Source organism: Dendrobates tinctorius, unplaced genomic scaffold (assembly GCF_039654945.1).
Source record: "Dendrobates tinctorius isolate UK_male_01 unplaced genomic scaffold, ASM3965494v1 ptg000156l, whole genome shotgun sequence".
Taxonomy (NCBI): Eukaryota; Metazoa; Chordata; class Amphibia; order Anura; family Dendrobatidae; genus Dendrobates; species Dendrobates tinctorius.
Genome location: NW_027361823.1, coordinates 5457476 through 5477179, shown reverse-complemented (window position 1 = coordinate 5477179; position 19704 = coordinate 5457476). Strand labels below are relative to the sequence as shown.

Below are 19704 nucleotides of genomic sequence, written 5' to 3'. Positions count from 1 at the left end.
CCCATGAAATCAGTTTTTTAATTTGTATGCAAATTAGGCATCCAGTGCTGTGGTTGAGCCTCTGCCTCCTGAAGTTGTTTCCCTACCCTGCACCAGCCTCCTTGGCTTGATTGATAGCTCCCTGTCTGATTTACTTGCCTGACACCCGAGGTCACACAGTGAGCGATCAATCAATTTAAGGAGACTTGTTCTGGCTGGGATAAACCTCAGGAGGCAAAGGCTCAGGAAGTGCTCGGACACGCCCAGGGCGTTTAATGTCTCAATTGCATATAATTTTTAACACTGATTTCTCAGGAAAGCAGCAACCCATAGAAGATATAAAGGTGGTGAAGAATTTAGCTTTCAAAGACCAGCAGGCCCTTATACATGGTTGGTTTGGGGTTGATTTATCTTACTGACAGATACCCTTTACATCTATGTCTTTACAGGAAATTCAGGACTGGGATTTCTTCAGCAGCTGAAACATAAAAGGTGTAGACTTATTATTTTAAAGTATGTCCTCCTCATACATAAAAAGATGGATCGATATCCAGACTATAACTCACCGTAGTGATATTTTAGGACCAGGACGCACATTAGGCTGGCGCACTATTCTACTAGTGAAATGGTGAACAATTAACAGAAAGTAAATGATACATTGGCATACAATGTGTGCCAAAATTCCCCCTTTGAAAGCAATCACCAATGCCATTTCCAATGCCGTCTTCTGAGTAATATATCAATTTACACCATACTTTTTACTCTGGATTTTTTGTTTTTGAGTCGTCCTCATCCTGAAAAAGTAATGATTTTTTCTCCAGTGGGAAGATATTTTTAAACCAACTTTTATTGCATAGAAATCGATCCCCACATAGGTCTAGCTCACCATGGGATGTCAAGTTTAAAATATACTGTAATATCCTAAAAACTACTCCTATTTTAGGAGTAAGTCAGTCCAGTTTACCTAAATTTCAAGAATGTTCCTTATAAAGTGCAGCTTTTCTGCATTTCCTACGCAATGGGCATATCGACGAGTAGGAGAATTCTTTCAAATTGTGCAATTTCTAAAATATTAAGTCTTAGTCTTTAAGATATCGGCTGGGGCTTAAAAATGAAGAATATAATCCAATGCATTGTTGATTTCTGATTTTCTACGTGTTCCTAGAAATCCAGGTATCCGGGATCACTGCCCGTTTAGACAGGTTGCGCTAAACCTCCCTGTGGTTACACTCGTCAGTGGCTGCAGAAGTCAGATCTCCATTAGTCCAGATCTCTTGCTTGGTGTCAGATGTAGGCACAGTCATTGTCAGCCGTCTGCGCTTTAACCTTTTTATCAGTTTGGCAAATGCTAATAAAAGGGCACAAAATATCATAGAAAATCCGCTTAGAAGGAATGCTGCTGTGTAATTTCCAGTTGTGTCCACCAGCAAACCTGCGTAAGGAAAAAAAAAAAGGAGAATTAGAAACCTTTAGAATCAGATCACTGAAAAGTATCAATTGAACACAACATGCAAGATTTATATATGGTCTAGTTAGAAACGAGCAAACTTTAACTGTAAAGTTTGGGGTTTGAACCGGATACCTAGTGACCACTGCTGAACTCCAATCACGCATTACAGTTCGGGGAGGAGAGAGATAAAGAGAGAGAAAGGTAAAGTTTTTTTTCCAGCTCCAAAGCTCGTGTTCCCAAGGATTTCTATGGGGTTCAGGTTGAGGGTCGGTCAAACCTGACAAGCCTGAACTTCCACAGGTCCATTCATCCCTATGTCTAATACCGGCTCTTAGGAATCAGTGCAAGACACAGATTACGTCTTTGGTTTCCTTTGAATAAATTCAAGGAAGTTATCAGTTTTTCCCAATGTGCTCTTTAGGCCACAATCAGACATTTGTGTTGCATGCAAGGGTTCCATTTGTGAAAAACACCAATTATGGTCTATGGGGCTGTTCACACGTCAGTGTTTATTTGCAGATCGTGTGTAAATCATGGACACATGCTTTTTGTTCCTGTATCACAAGTGAAAAATACCAATACATAATGTTATAGGCTAGGGGCGCTGTAGGACGGCATGGCCGTGACAGAGTGACACAGTCCATATAAAGGAAATGAAGGGCTTTTATTTGGCATTAATTTTCAGCCAAGATGCAGCAAACAATAAACAACATTCCAATCTTGCCCGGCTAGGTGCTAACTAATACACCATACTTCTGACTCACATTACCAGGACTGTGTGTGGGGCTTGGCTCGCCATCAACTCAGCGTTTACCACATTTAATCACTGTGCATATCCTTCTTAGTAATACACCATACCAGTCCGGAGGCTGTGTGTCTCTCTGAAGCTTTTCTTTCAGCCTTTTCTGTGTCTGTAATGAGGCGACCTCTCAGCTGAGCCGGCTAGTGCTACCCATACTGGAGGGGAGTGGGAGTGATGAGTCCCACTAACAAATCCTACTTATCACTCCAATAAAAACCAGCCTTGAACTACCAGGAATAAAATGGCTCAGCAACTAAGCTGCTGCACCAACTAGTACTACCCGGCTTTTACTATCTCGCCCAGCTCCTCTTTGTTGGCTGCCTACATATCCCCCATTTTCTCCAGACCAGAGTTCTGGGCACTTTGGGTTTTCATACAATGAATTCTTGATAATGTGTCTGCATTCCCCTGTGATTTTCCTGGTCTATGTTCTATGAAGAAATGAAAATTCTGCAGTGAGAGAAATCAACTTGTCACTCTAGCACTTTTTTCCTTATTATGTTTCTTAGACATCAGCGGGACATGATCTGACACAAGCTTAAATCTCCTACCGAAGAGGTAATACTTCACAGATTCTAGTGCCCACTTTACAGCTAAGGATTCGCGCTCTACGATGACATATTTTGTTTCCACTGGAGTAAACTTCCTGCTCAAAACTAGTACTTTGTGTTCTTCTCCATTTATAGTTTGAGACAAGATGGCTCCCAACCCTGTTTCCGAGACTTCTGTCTGAACCAAGAACTTATTTTTACAATCCAGTGTAAGTAACACGGGTGATTCACACAGCGCTGACTTCAGTCACTGAAAGGTTTGTTCCAATTCGGGAGACCATGACACCATTTACAAATTTCCCTCCTCTTGTCAGGTCCGTGAATGTGGCTGCCCTTGAGGCAAAATTTGGTAAGAACCTCAGAGTTGGTGATCCCTAAAAAGCCTGCACTTGTTTCTTAGTTACTGGCCTAGCCCAACTCTGTATGCCCTCAACTTTTAATTTGAGGTTTGATCAAGCCTCTGCCAATAACAAACCCCAGGTACTTGGCCTCCTCTGACCCTAAGGCCTCTTTCACACTTCAGTTATTTGCATCAGTTAAAATCCGCCAAAAAGGCAGACAAGCGGATCCGTTGTCAACTGATGTGAACGGATGGCACAGGATCCGTTTTTAGACGGATCCTGAAAATGAGGAAATTTAAAGGAACCGCTGGGGGGGGGGGGGAGAGAGAGAGAGAGAGAGAGAGAGAGAGAGAGAGAGAGAGAGAGAGAGAGAGAGAGAGAGAGAGAGAGAGAGAGAGAGAGAGAGAGAGAGAGAGAGAGAAATTGATTTTGTCCGGCACCCAGACAGATTGTGGGGTTAATTCAGTGTCTGGAGGATCCGCCGGCCAAAAAAACGTTGCAAGCTCCGTTGGAAATCTTTCAGGATGTTGACGGACGCTAACATTGTGGCGGATCCTCAAAAAAAACGGATGCAACGGACGGCAATCAGTCAGGATCCGCCAATAATGAAAGTCAATGGGGAAAAAAACGGATCCGCAAAGAAAAATGGCGGATCTGTTTTTTTTCAAAATTGGCGGATCTTGACTGATTGTCAAAAACGGAAGTGTGAAAGAGGCCTAAGGCACATTTTTCTGGATTTATAGTGAGACCTGCCCCACTGATCGCATCTAGCATGGCTTGCACTTTACACAGCTGACTTCCCCAGTCTGCACTGAAGATAACCAGGTCATCTAGGTAAGATGCTGTGTAAATATTATGTGGCCTCAAAATTAAATCCATCAATCTCTGAAAGGTTGCTCGTTCTGTGTTGACCAAATGGCATGTTCTTGTATTGGTACAAACTCTCAGGTGTGGAAAAAGCCATTTTTTCTTTGGCCCTCTTTGTTAAAGAAATTTGCTAATAACCCTTGTAAGATCCAGAGTCTTTATGTATCTAAAATTACCACGTTTGTCAATTAATTCATCGACCCTGGGCATGGGATATGCATCAAATTTAGAGTATTAATTCAATTTCCAAAAATCATTGCAAAACCTCCAGGTCCCATTTAGTTTGGGAATCAGTAGAACCAGGCTAGACCATTCACTTCGGGAATCTTCGATCACTCTCAGCTCAAATACGGCCTTGAACTACCATTAATAAAATGGCTCAGCACCTACGCTGCTGCACCAACCAGTACTACCCAACTTTTAATATTTTAGCCCAGCTTAACTTTCTGGGAGAGATATACACTCCGTCCAGTATCCTCCCTGTCGGCCACCTATAATGTCTATGAAAATACCAATACATGTCTATGGATCTGTCAAAATCACAGACATAACATGAATGGAGTTATCCACTTTTTACATGTTCTTCTGCACTTGCTAGTGCAATTTTACTAACAAACTGTGCATTTTTTTGTCCTCAGGGCTGCAGATATTGGAGCAAGTGATCAAACCTGTCCATGAGCCTCTTCCAATTGAAAACATCTGTGTATGGACTCATTCAGAATCTCCACGTACGAGTGCTATACGTGTTTAGACTGTGGGACCATTCACATGTCCATGATTTTTCCCGGACCGAGATGTCAGCGGAAAATTGCAGAAACCAGTCTGATTTTGATCTGAGGGTTGGATCAAAATTGGCAATGCAAATCAATGGATCCATTAATTTTTTTTTTTTTAAAAACGGACCGCACTTGAATCACATCCAAGTGCGGTCCGATTTTCACAGATTGTCAGAAGGGAGAAGGTGGAAAACTTTTTCTTTTTAATTTCTCCACAGACAAGAAAAATGGATGACACTTGGACCACACGCTGATCCTCTGATCCTAGACCTCAAAATAGCAGTGCTGCATGCAAGACAACCCAGGGATCTCACAGAGCTGGAAGACTTTTGAAAATCCCTCAAACAAGAATTGAGAAACTCTTGGCTGGCTACAAAAAACATTTACAAGCGGTGATCCTTTCAAAAGGCGGTGCTACTAGGTACTAAACATTTTCCATCTGCCCATTTTCCTTTTTGCAATTTTAACCCCTTTCTGACTGCTGTCGGGATAGTACGTCAGCAGTCAGACTCCACTGCTTTGAGGTGGGCTCCGGCGGTGAGCCCACCTCAAAGCCGCAACATGTCAGCTGTTATGAACAGCTGACATGTGCCCGCAATAGGCACAGGTGGAATCGCCATCCGCCTGCGCCTATTAACTAGTTAAATCCCGCTGTCAAGCGTTGACAGCGGGCATTTAACTAGCGCTTCCGGCCGCCGTCACATGATCGGGGGTCGGTGACACATTGCCTTGACAACCAGAGGTCTCAGAGACCTCTATGGAGGCACATTGCTTTGAGCACCGCCCGGTGGCCGGCACTCAAAGAAATGAAGTAAATCTGCTACATATGGGCGATCTGCTCATCGCCCATACTGTATGTAGCAGAGTCTATTGAGGCATGCCAAAAGTTAAAAAAAAAAAATGTTTAAAATTTAAAAAAATAAAAAAGACCTAAACGTTCAAATCATCCCCTTTTGCCCCAATCAAAATAAAACAATCACACACACATATTTGGTATTGCCGCATTCAGAATCACCTGATCTATCAATAAAAAAGTATTAACCTGATCGCTAAATGGCGTAGCAAGAAAAAAAAATTCAAAAGGTCAAAATTACGTTTTTTTTGGTCGCCGCGACATTGTATTAAACTGCAATAACAGGCGATCAAAAGCATGTATCTGCACAAAAATTGTATCATTAAAAACGTCACCTCAGCCCGCAAAAAATAAGCCCTTACCCAACCCCACATCACGAAAAATAAAGATGCTACGGGTCTCGGAAAGTTGCGCTTTTTTTTTAGCAAACTTTGGAATTTTTTTTTCACCACTTAGATAAAAGAGAACCTAGATATGTTTGGTGTCTATGAACTCCAAGTACTCCAAGAACTCCAAGTAATGACTTGGAGAATCATGGCAGGTTAGTTTTGGCATTTAGTGAACCTAGCAAAAAAGCCAAGCAAGAATCAAGTGTGGGATTGCACTTTTTTTGCAATTTCACCACACTTGGAATTTTTTTCCCCGTGTTCGAGTACACGACATGCTAAAACCAATGATGGATAAAAAAATAAAAAAGTTGTGGCTCTCGAAAGAAGGGGAGCGAAAAACGAAAAAAAGCTCTGGTCATGAAGGGGTTAAAATTTTAAAAATGAAAATATATTTTTTTGCCTAAAATACAAAGGAAATGTGTCAGGTTTAATTTTAGGCCTAAAGGAAGAATCTGGGTTTGATGTATCGCAGAAAAAGGCTAAATATTGGAACGCATAGCCAATTTCATCAAAGCAATTACGTCAGAATTCTGCTTTAAATGGCTTTGAAAAGTCACAAAATAAAATGGGTGAAGCTGGGCAATGGTGTGGACGTAACGCCACAGCTAGTCTAATTCATGACGTGGTGTTCTTTTTGCTAGAAATCTTATTCCAGTCAAGGAGGCACAACACTTGTCAGACTATCTAAAATCATGAAGAGGTGTGCATTTATCCATGTATCAGGAACATCTGACTCCATCAGGCCCTCTCATCAAGAACAGCGAGAAATTCACTGGTCTTGACAAATCGGGGCCATATTGTTTACTCGATAATTTGATAGAGGAGGGATCAGGGTATGGAGCTGGTTTTAAGAGATCAAACTGTTATGGTAAAGGTTAACTCCAGAGCATATAAAAAGGGAAATTATGCAATCTTACGATTTTGACTTTGTGCCAACAGTATTGGGATGGCTTCTTCCTATACCTGTACGTCTGCTACTTGTGCCCAATTCGAGGCCCATAAAAATCTTGAGGGCCTGCATATAGTCCTGACCTCAACCCAGGGAACACCTTTACAAACAATTACACTACAATATTGTGAACAAGAAATTCTCATCCATCACAAGTGATGACCTTACGAATACTCTTTTGATTAAATGGGTACAAATACCCATATATGCTCCAAAATGTTGCGGAATGACTTCCAAGAAGAGTCAAGGTCATGATATCCACAAAAGGCAGGGAAACTCCATAATAATGCTCATGGTTTCTGAATGAGAAGGCTATAAACCTCAAACAGGTAGGACGGTAAAGTGTTCACTTTTGACCAAATAGTTTAGTCATAAATCATTGAACACGTGTAGATACAAAACTGAAGAGGCTTGTGGACATATAAGCATACCTGATATTGGTGGGCTGACCAGATATGGCACTGCATGGAGGAAGAACACCACACCAAGGGCTGATGATAAGCTGGATGTACCGACAACATCTCCAGTCACAACAGGAATCAAGGCAACGTAGGCTCCGTCAAAATAACCAAATGTAACAGAGAAAGGCACAAGGAGTTCAAAGCACCTAAGAATCGGAAGGAAAAGGCAGCTAAGGCCGTCCAGTCCCACGGCAATGAGGTAGCATGCGTATCGGTGCTTCTTCAGAAATCTGAAAGAAATGGAAATTTCAATATATATCAAAACCTAAATAGCACATTTACGAATGCTGAAAAGCTCTTGGACATGATGTAATTTTCTAGCTTTTAGATCTTTAGATTAACATATTGTAATTGAAATATTTTTTTTCTAATATATTATTAAAATTCAGAGAGAAGTTAAAAGGGTTGTACAAGGCTATGGCTCATTCAGACGTCAGTTTATCACATGTAAATTCTAACTGTTCTTTTTGTGTACAGAATTCCTACCTATTTTAATCTATATACAAACCAGACCGGCCTAAATGCATCTGCACTAATCCAGGGTGCAGCGGACCCAAGTAAAATGGCAGCTGCACAGGTGCATAAATACCAAATGAAACAGCCAGCCTACAGTGAGGGATTGGCCGTGTGGTACACCAGTGCAGAAGAAATAATCTGCATGTGGCAGTGTTCACACAGGGAATGCAGAGCTTCTGGTTCACAACCTCTTAGTAACACCATATAGGGGGCTGCCCAGTGCCAACTAGAATGCATCCCGTGTGAACAGAGGCCACAAGTTTGCAGAACCATTTGGGCTCAACTGCACCCTGAAAGAAATATAAAAAGTGCACAAAAAACATATTTTAATCTATGTGACTGTTCATACGTCCATGTATTTTTGAGGACTGAATGGTCAGAACAAAATATGATGGAAACATGTCCAATTATAATAATGATTCGAGTTACTGATCAAATTTGCTAATAACGGTCTATGACTATGTCTAAAGAAAAAAAAAAAAAAGAAAAAAAAATTATATATATATATATATATATATATATATATATATATATTATATATATACACACACACATACATACACATACACAGTATATACACTGTATATATAGCACTTGGTTTGTATTTTGTCTGTTTTTCACTTACAACACCTTCTTCAGGTAGGGCGGATCCATAACCCACCTGAAATAGTGCTTAACGAATGCTAAGAAGAATGATTATATACACTGCAATGTTCAACTTGCTGTTCATATGCTCAGGCTTTTGAGCTTCTTTTAACCATTTCAGGCTTTGAAAGATGCAAATCAGTTAAAAAAAAAAAAGTCTCCTGGGCATTCTTCAGTCGTAAAAAAAATTAAAAGGGTTGTCCATTACCCATCTGTATGGCTATGTATCCCCCAAGTAAAATAATAACATCTATACTCACCTACGATGCAGGCGCTCTTCTTGTGATGTTGGCACTGACTCTCCTGGGGCCCATGCGACATTATTGAGTCACGTGACCCCTGTGGCTAGTCAGCGCAGGCTTCACTCTCTCCTCCTTGTGACAAATCAAGACATTTGGAAGGATTGAGAGAGTAGCCGCAGCTCTGACTTCCTCCGGATGTCAATTATGTCTGTAGGAGAGGAAAGTGAAGCCGGCGCTGATTGACCCCAGAGATTGTGTGACATAATGTGAGATGATCCCCAGGAGAACCAGTGCTGATACCAAAGGCTGTTATTTTTCTGGGGGAAAACATGTGGGTTCTGATAGGGTTGTCAAAGTACTGAACAACCCCTTTTAAAAAAGACAAAAATAAAACACTGAAGTAACCTACAAAAAGACACCTAAAAAAAAAAAGTCACTTTGGGAGAAAAGATGCCATTGTGCCCTGAAGCGTTTTCTACCTGTAGAACTCAGCAGGTAGGTAGATGTCTGAATGACATTTTACTAGTAGAAACTTTTTTTTCTTTGCATTTATGAAAAACCTATGACCCAAACATTGATAAAATTCTATCCTTTTTTTTGTGTACAAAAAAAAAAAAACAAAAACCACTGACATCTGTATGAGCCCTTAGACTATGTTCACATGTCCAATAATCATCTGTTAGAACGGACCCAGCAGCAATCCGTTGGCAAAACAAGTTGTGCAGACACAACTTTTTAATCCGTTTTTACTAAACTGATCTCTGCTGGAGCCAATGGATCATTACTGACAGGTGAACATGACCGTAGAGGAACATGGCTGAATGTTTGTCATGTGATGTGGGTGGTAATGTAGCTCCGTTCCTTTCTACGGCAACCTGGGTTGCCACCTTGTAAAAAAATAAAATAAAAAAAATTGTCTGCAACGCATAATTCTCATATGAAGGATTTTGTTCCACTCACTTATGATCTGTCAAATAATGACAATTACATTTAACAAAATAAATAATCTGTACAAGTTTCTCCAGAAACTGGAAGAAAACAGCTGTGTGTTTTGTTTTGATTTTTTTTTTTCTTCCAACCCCTTAAACTAGTTTCACACTAGCGTTCTTGGGTGCAGCGCAGGGCCGCCACTTAGCTCTGTTCCCGGCCACGCCCCCTCCGGTCAGCTCCTCCTAGGATTGCATGACGCTGCATGTGATCAGCATACCCTTTACTTAGCGTTGGGTACGCTGACCGGGCGCTGGTATGATTTTGCTGGCGCTGCGCCCAGCGCACAAAAACGTGCTGTGTTGCATTTTTGTGTGCTGGGAGCAGTGCCAAAAGGGCGCAGCGCCAGCAAAATCATACCAGCGCACGACCAGCGAACCCAACGCTAAGTATAGGGTACGCTGATCGCATGCAGCGTCATGCAATCCTAGGAGGAGCTGGCCGAAGGGGGCATGGCCAGGGGCAGGGCTTAGCGGCGGCCGTGCGCTGCGGCCTCTAACGCTAGTGTGAAACTAGTAAGTGAAAACCAAAGACCATATGAAAAAAATAAAAATAACTCATAAAATTTGTAATTTCATCAGCTGATAATGTACGTGATCTGAGTTGTGGCATGTATACCATTTTAGGCCCCGAGAGGGCCCTGTATTACTGCATAAACAACTTTCTGATGAGAAACAAAGCTAAATGAGTGCAAAACATTTTACTATATTCATTTTCCTTATTCAAAATGGAAACCTGATATTTTTGGGGGCTTAATTATCATTATCTTAGATATAGACAATTCTTTTTTCTTTTTCGCAGACACTTGAGTTAGGATACATTGTTTTCTTCTAAGTTAGGGTCAGCACGCAGTGAACAGGGCAAGTGTCAGGGACCACTGGTTCCAGGAGGCTCTTTTGGCCATCTGCGCTCCAGGACCATCAGAGTGGGAACCAAACCTTCAAAGCAGATCCTCATTTTATACCATAACATTCCTGAACTGATGGGGTTTTCTAACAATTCCAATCCTTCACCAATATTGGTGCTGGTAATTTAGGGATGCTTTAGTCCCGCACCAGGGCCCAACTAGAATTGACCTGGTCTCTCCAGGAAATGTCTAATCATGGGTGGGCTTAGCTTAAACGACCAAGGAAATTTGCTAGGACCCTTTCCAAAAAATAAGGACAATGCCTACAAACTTGGGACAGTTGGCCTACTTGTTTACCACTAGATGGCACCACTGCCACATGACTTTCCTGAACCAGCTTTTTTTTTTTAAGCATGCTTTGAAAACAATTGGATAGAAAGTTGCACATAAGTTTGCTATCAAGAAGGTGGTCACTAACATCAAGAACTCCTGTGCACAACAAAAGTGTAAAGTATAGGGTGAATTTAGCAGCACACAGAATCAATATGAAAATGTAACCTTCGTTTTAGGTTTTTTATTTCATAAATAAATAGTACACATGAAAATAAGTGAGTTTGTAAAATATCTTATCAGAGAAATCGGCTTCTTTCTCTTTCAAATTATGGATATACCGGTAATCTGTATATAGTAAAGACAGATCTTCCAATTACGGAGATAGGGATGACAGTTGATGCTTTAAAATTCTATGTAGGGGAGGAGCTAGAAACAGACAGACAGATTCCGATGCAAGTTCACGTGAAGTGACAGTTCCAGTTCTCCATAGAACTCTATGAGCACCAACTGCCATCTCCTATCTCCGTAATGGGAAAGTCTGTAATCACTGAAGACAGATTTTATCTGAGAATTTTGAGAATGAAAGATCAATCCAGGAGGCAAAAGAAGTAGATTTCTCTAATAAGATATATTGCTGAGTTTCTTATTTTGAGGTGAACTACTGATTTTATGGAAAAAAAAATAAAATAAAACAATGGTTGCTTTTTAAAGATCTGTAAATTTATTCAAGATCTTCAATTTTAAGAGTTGCCATTTTTATTCTCACATTTCTTTATCTGGCACAATAAATATCTTACCCTCAGTGATGTAAATGGAACACATGTTGCAATTAAAGGCAATCTGTCAGTATGATTGTCCCTCTTGAGCAGTCTACATGGGCATGTAGGTGACAGGAGGCTGAACAACAAGATACCTTGGTATCTGCGATCTGATGTCTTATTCCCGAGAAATCCACATTTTTCTTCTATGTAAATGAGCTGTTCAGGACTAAGGGCCGACACAGACCTGCATGAGAATCTGCTCCAGAGATTATTATAAATGAAAAGGGGCAATACCAGTGTGAGACAAGTAGATCAGTAGAGCAGACTGTCAGTCATTACATGTGTGGCGCCCCTGAGGGTTCTGTCGCCACAGAGGTGTGGTACCCCACCATCCAGGTAAGGTGGAGACACCTGACCACGCTCCAACACCTGCATCCCACACAACATAGTAGTGTAGCAAAGCACCCTTTGGTGGCTCCCTGCTTAGAACATGAAGCGTGCTGGGAGGTGGGTGGAGTTTAGCTTGCACTCAAAAGAGCGGGAAGAGTTTCTGAGTGATGTCAGTCAGTCATTGAGTCTGAGTGGAAGTCTGACAGGGAAGTCAGTCAGGAAGATCCCCAGGAGAGGGATGGATGAAGGAAGTGCTGCAGCCGACCTCAGTGATCTGGGTCCGCTGGCACAGGGAAGAGACATTAGAACAGAAGCTTGATTCTCCATATGAAAGAAAGGATTGTACGGAACGTAAGGAGAAAAGGAGGACTAAGGACTAGGGTTAGAGGAGAACCCTTCCCAAGTTCACAGCGCAAGGCCGGGGTCCGGTCCCCGAGGTTGTATGGATACTAATGGTCCTGCAGCAGACACTGGAGGAATAGAAGCAGTCACCACTTTATTCCCACACAAGACTTGGGGTCACAACAACAACGATAGTGAGCCGGGACTAGGTAGTAAGGAGTCCCCGAAGCAGGCTACAGCTGTCTGCCGTACAAATAGAGTTCATAAGAACATCGGACAGGAGGATCCCCAGTGTAACTCAGTACTGGAGTACTTCATTTTAAAGGCGCTATAAGAGGAGACGTTCAGAAAAGGCACATATGTTGGCGGAGTGTTGGAAAGGAGTACTTCATCTTGCCTGGAGGTTGGCTGAGCTGCTGACCCGGAGGACACGGCACGGATGCAGGCACCTGTACCTGCAACAGACTGAGTAAAGCTTTGGAACTACATGCCCTGGTGTCCTCCACTTATTCCTGCGTCAACCCGCCCAGCACTGCTACATCCTTTGTGCCTGACACTACACCATCTACGTGTCACTTCACCTACTCTGCCCTGGGACTACAGCCCTGCCTGTGGAGGGCTATAACATCACCATCGGTCCCAGAGGATCTGTCTGCAGCGTCGGCTTAACATCTTCATTGCCGAACACCACAGGTGGCGTCACGAATCACTTATAAACTTTATTTCATCACCATAAGTACACTGAACCAACCCCTTTTACAATGGAGCCGCAGGGCCATGGACCGGGTCACCGCTGCCGTGACAACTCCCATTGAGAGGATCAATCGACCTGGTACCGAGTACCCCACTGCCCTGGTGTCTGAGGGCGCTCCACATGTCTCACATTTTTAACGCCCCCTTTCATTTATAGAAAATCTCTGGAGGCAGGTCCTCCTGCAGATCCGTGTCCGACTCATAGTCCTGTACAGCTCATTTACATATAAGAAAAACATGGTTTTCTCTAGAATAGGACATCAGATGGACAAGATCAAGGTGTCATTTTATTCAGCTTCTTATGACCCACATGTCCATATAGACGGCTTAGGAGGGCTGATCCTACTGACAGATTCCCTTTAATTTAATTATACAAGGTTCTGACCACAGTAGTATCATCCTTCCCATTCAGTGTGTGGAAATGATAGCTAGGACAACCAGCAAATCATGGCAGATTCTAGTTCTGACCTATAATGTGGTCCATCAAGTTGGGGTGCCATTTCATTGAATGGTAAGACCCGAGCTGCATACCTGACTGAAAGCGAGTGACACCAGCGTGAATGGAGCCTTCACCATTAGATATTTGAGTGGTTGTTTAGTTTTGTTTTCTTGGGAAGGGGGTGGATGGAAGAAGAAGACAAATGGATGAGATTTATACATGACATAAAGCAACTCACTATGATATTGTGAACCTGTAAAAGGATCTATAACTATGTAAAAGAAAAGAAAAGTGGATTACCGTCTGTCCGTCAACCATCCGAAGGTGATGTTCCCAACGATGTCTATGACGCCCAGTATGGACATCAGGAAGGCCGCTTGTTGGTGGCTCACACCAACACTAAGAGCATAAGGCACCAGGTAGACAAATGGAGGACTGCATCCATAAGCGAGGAATAAAAAAGAGATGGCAAGAATGATAAAGTTTGGCTTCAGCAGAAAGCTGTACTCCTTCTGAGAGCAGTAGCAGAGACTCTTGTGAGTGCAGTCCTGGCCCAGAGGTGAGCACTTGGAAGAAGGAATGCGGCTTTGGTTTGGCTCCTTTGGATTATGCTCCTGCTTTAGTGAATAGTGGGCAAAGTCGTCCTTCAGGAGTATAGGTCGCATTAAAGCACCACACACACAAAGGTTGGCAACAAACCCGCCAAGAATGAGTAAAGCTCCACGCCAGGAAAATTGTTCAATTAGCATTTGTACCACAGGGGCCAATATAAAGGTGCCAATCCCACTCCCGGACATGGCAATGCCATAAGCCAAGGCTTTCCGCTTGTCAAAGTACTTTCCAACCATGGCAATAGCAGGACTATAACAAAGTGCAAATCCAACACCTAGAAAAAAAAACCAATTATTTAGTAGAGTAAAAAGTACTTAAACTTTAATTATATTATCAGTTTGTTATTATAGACCAAAGTTGCTTAATATAAATTAGTAATATAATATTGTTGGTCACATAGCTATGTGAAAGTTAAGGGGTCAAATCAAGACACGGGTCACAAAAGGATAAAGTGATGGTGTAACATTCATAGCAGTTACCCATTGCTGCCTCTAGAGGGAGCTCACAGCATATACTCATGCAGTTCCCATTGCGATCAATGCTATATGTGCAGTTAGCGCCCCCTAGTTGTAGTGGAGTAGTGCATTTGGTGAAGCCAGGGATCCATTATTTTATGAGTCCCTTATATTCTATGTATCCTCAGGATTGCATCATTCCACCAGATGTTGCTTTACTTTTAGCATGGAATATGTCAGCATACTGACAAAATGAAAAAATAGAAGTTTGGACGGGCACCAATATCCAAAAAGGGTGCAGGAAAGTTTAATCAAGGCATACATAGACACCAAAAACTAGCAAAACAAATAGCTATATGCACCCATGTACACAAGATATCTTATTTAAAGAGTGAATAAAAAAAAAGTTTAATATTGGAGTGCCTTTTAATTACAAGAAGATAGGTGGGGGTTTGGATTCTGAGACCCCTGTGAATGTATCAGAACTCCCTTCCCTGAGAAAGGATGCACAGATCTTGGGGTAATCGAGAAGTTAGGGCTCATTGCCACTTGCGATAAAATCGGACGAATGCAGTTCGATAAAAAAAAATAGGATTCAATTCGGACCAATGTTATTCTATGATTGTGTCTTCATCTGTGATTTTTTTCCAGCTCCGATCGGATGACGATCGGACTGGAAAAAAAAAAATTGCAGCATGCTGCGATTGTAATCAGTATTCGGATCGCATCCTGCCATAGAAGTCAATGGGTGCGAGGAAAAAAAAAAATAAAAAAAATCACAGCACTCAGTTCATGCGAGTGCTGTCCGATTTTTACACACCGATCACATTTGAAAAGCCGGCAATTCATATGCAGCTACAGTAAAATCACACTGACAGGTTAGAATAGAATATATATATATATATATATATATATATATATATTATATAAAGCGCAATGTGTGTGTGTGTGTGTGTGTCCGGGATTGGCATCCGCACCGTCGCAGCTACAGCCACAAAATGTGGCACAGTCACACGTCTGGACCCCGAGAGCGTCCTAAGCTATGTTGTGAGGCAAAATTTTAACCCCGCGCATTCCAATTCACCAATTTTGCCCCTATCTACATAATGGGGGAAAAGTGTGTGCGTATCAAGCCCCGCCCCTTATTATGATGTCACAATGGTTTCCATGGTGACGCAGATTCATCATAGGTTGCAAGCCCCGCCGCTCATTATGATGTCATAATGGTTGACTATGGGATGGAGGATGTATGATGGGTATATGGGCACTGGACTATGGGATGGAGGATATGTATGACGGGTATATGGGCATGGGACTATGGGATGGCGGATATGTATGATGGGTATATGGGCACGCTACTATGGGATGGAGGATGTGTGATGGGTATATGGGCACTCGACTATGGAATGGCGAATATGTATGTTGGGTTTATGGGCATGGGACTATGGGATGGAGGATGTGTGATGGGTATATGGGCACTCGACTATGGGATGGAGGATATGTATGATGGGTATATGGGCACGGGCCTATGGGATCATGGATATGTATGATGGGTATATGGTATGGGCATGGGCCTATGGGATGGAGGATAATTATAATTTGCTATAACTAACCACAGTTAGTTACTATGCCCGGGCAGCGCCGGGCTCTTCAGCTAGTGTATATGTATATTATATATATATATATATATATATATATATATATATATATATAGTGAGGTAGCGCTGTTATTCACGTAGGGGATACTCGCTTAGCCGCCATAAAACCAGATATGGCACGGGTTTTCCATAAAACCATTATAGTCCATGCGGTAATATTTATGCAGCATAAACCAAAGCAAGCAACATAAAGTTCATATCATCATAGCGTTGTTGACAGAGCTTCTCTCTGTCCTCCCTGTGGTCACACAGGTTGGCATACACAGGCTCTTCAGCCTCATACTTATCTCACCCACGTCTGGGTTTCCTCATGGCTGTTTCTCCATGCTGCAGACATCCATTTCCTCCAGGGAATCACCAGGCACGTGCAGCCATTACACACAGCCACTTCACATGCTGCTAGCCAGGAGACACATCTCCCAGCAGTACCTTTCACAACAGACCAACCAGGTCCCTGCATTCACCACATGTGACCTACCCTGGCCACCTTATATGGTCCGTAGCCACGCCCACCGGGTCACATGGCTATGACCTAATCGCAGGTCCTTGAACCCTTCACACACACACACACACACTTTGCAATAGCGTTCTTAAACACACCCCCTGGGTGGGTTTGTAGGTAACTGGGCTCGCCCATCTCCCCAGCTACCTGGAGACTTCTGCCTGACACATTGACACAACAGTATTGCTGCTGATCATCACACACATTAGTCTCCATCTCAAGGCCACCCACCTTGAGATACATAATGGTCAATCATGACTCTGCCATCCATCCTCTCTCCTCGGACATCCACACAGCGCCCTCTAGCGGACACAGTGGTCACTACACCACATACCTCCCCCCTCTGTTCAAACTTGTTTGGTTGAACACACATTACCCCAGGATCTCAAGACCAGGCACTCATTACACCTTACCCCACAGGTCGAGAGAACCGTCTCCATCTGTCATATGGCCTCATTCCTACGTAAGGCCTCCCCCGCCCCCAGCGGTCAGAATATTGGCCTTGATCCTTGGCCCTCCAGTCACAGTCCATCTGCATCATCAGACGCTGTTTAGTCACCACCTTCTACAGTGCGCTTCATCACCTGACCTTTCTCCCACTGTCCGGCTCTCCCGGTTGGTACGGTCATCAGTCTTAATCGGGCCTACTGTCTGGCCCGAGTGTGACCCATTCAGCGTCTCACAGGAACTAATGTCTCTCAGCCTCGTACGGCCCGTCAAACTGCCACTTGCTGACATTCTTCGGCCACCTGCCATGTCACTACTTGGAGGAACCCTTCGGGTCCTTACATCTTGGGTTGAAGGCGGCCGCCACCTGGTGTTCCGTACCTCTTTATTAATTCGCCGACGGTCCAGCCTCAACTGCTCAATTTCTGGCAGGTACCCCACTCGATACTCCAAGAGCATCCCTGCATTCACCACATGTGACCTACCCTGGCCACCTTATATGGTCCTAGCCACACCCACCGGGTCACATGGCTATGACCTCATCGAAGGTCCTTGAACCCTTCACACACACACTTTGCAAAAGCATTCTTAAACACACCCCCTGGTTGGGTTTGTAGGTAACTGGGTTCGCCCGGCTCCCCAGCTACCTGGAGACTTCTCCCTGACACATTGATACAACACATCAGCAGTATCGCTGCTGATCACCACACACATCAGTCTCCATGACTGCCATTCATCCTCTCTCCTCGGACATCCACACAGCGCCCCCTAGTGGACACAGTGGTCACTACACCACTATATATATATATATATATATATATACACACACACACACACACACACACACACACACACACACACACATACACGTCAGTGACACACACACATATATATGTATTTGTGTAACATAGATAGATAGACAGATAGAAAAGTCAGTAATTCAACACCCACGGTATTGTAAAATCACAGCAGGAGCCGACAGGATACGAGATGGATTGCATACAGTAAATACAAATACAATAGGTAGATATATAGATCTCAGTGACAAATACAATTAGTACAGTGTGTGCGCAAAATACTGGACATGTATTTAATATAAGATTATTTTTTGGGAAAAAATAGTTTTCGTAACCACCAGAGGGAAAGCAGATGGCTGGGGGCAGATGTTTATAGCCTGGGAAGGGGGTAATACTGATGGATCTTCCCAGGCTGTTAATATCAGCTCACAGCTGTATACTTAGCCTTTACTGGCTATTAAAATGGGGAACCCTCAAAAAAATAACCCCTATAATTAATAACCAGCAAAGGCTATGCAGACAGCTGTGGGTTGAAATTAATAGCCTAGGAAGGGGCCATGGATATTGCCCCCACCCCAGCTAAAAACATCAACTCTCAGCCACCCCAGAAAAGGCGCATCTCTGAGATGCACCAATTCTGGCACTTAGCCTCGCTCTTCCCACTTGCCCTGTAGCGGTGGCAAGTGGGGTAATAGTTGGGGGGGTTGATATCACCGTCAGGTGACATCAAGCCCCGAGGTTAGTAATGGAGAGGCGTCTATAAGACACCCCCATTACTAACCCCATAGTCACATTTTAAGAAAACACAGACACCTGGAATAAAGTCCTTTTTTCGAAATAATGACACAGAAGACTAATATTCTTAATTAAACCATACTTACAACCTCATCTAATTCCTGCAAAGACTTCGATCTCCTGTAATAAAAGTAAAATAATAAACCAACAATATAGCATACCTGTCCAAAGCCGTAATCCATATCTGGGGAATATACAGTTTACAACCTGGATGGTGCAAAGATGGTACATTGTTGATTATTTTACTTTTATTACAGGAGATTGAGGGCTTCGCAGGAATTAGGCAAGGTTGTAAGTATGGCTTAATTAAGAATATTAAAGGTTCACTAATAGACAATCCCAGAGTGTTTTGTGGCTGTCTAATAGCAGCTGAACACGTGACCATTGGGATGTGTACGTATCAGTCTAGCACCCGCGATACTCGGTGTATATCTGAGCACCATAGGCAAACTCGAGTAACGAGCACTTGCGCTCATCACTAGCTATATGTAACTGGCAAAGCTGAAAAACATTTTATCATCATCTATCCACTTAAACGTTCACTGGCTCCGATAATTATGTAATACAAGTAATAATCTGCGTTCATATTGTCAAATAAAAAAAAAAAAAATTGACACAAAAGCCGTGACCAGTGTGTTGATGCAGGTGGCTAGTGATGCACATTTTTCCTTTGTAAACTTTTGGCATTTTTCCATGCAAAAAACAATAGTAATGCCAGATTATTAATACTATCCTCTAGGAGACCAAAATCTAAGCTTTTAATAC

General features: G+C 42.7%; 1 protein-coding gene across 6 annotated transcripts in view; it reads right to left on the bottom strand.

Annotated features, from left to right (window-relative positions):
- Positions 1 to 808: 808 nt before the first annotated feature.
- The window catches only part of SLC16A12 (solute carrier family 16 member 12), a 192397-nt gene continuing 173501 nt past the window's right edge, over positions 809 to 19704 (bottom strand). For all 6 annotated transcript variants that reach the window (XM_073548172.1, XM_073548174.1, XM_073548171.1 and 3 more), the window contains 3 exons: positions 13974 to 14559; positions 7389 to 7648; positions 809 to 1411 (listed from right to left, as the gene is read on the bottom strand). In XM_073548172.1, coding sequence (XP_073404273.1) covers positions 1188 to 1411; positions 7389 to 7648; positions 13974 to 14559 — 1070 coding nt within the window. In that variant the 3' untranslated portion in view covers positions 809 to 1187. The remainder of the gene's footprint in view (positions 1412 to 7388; positions 7649 to 13973; positions 14560 to 19704) is intronic.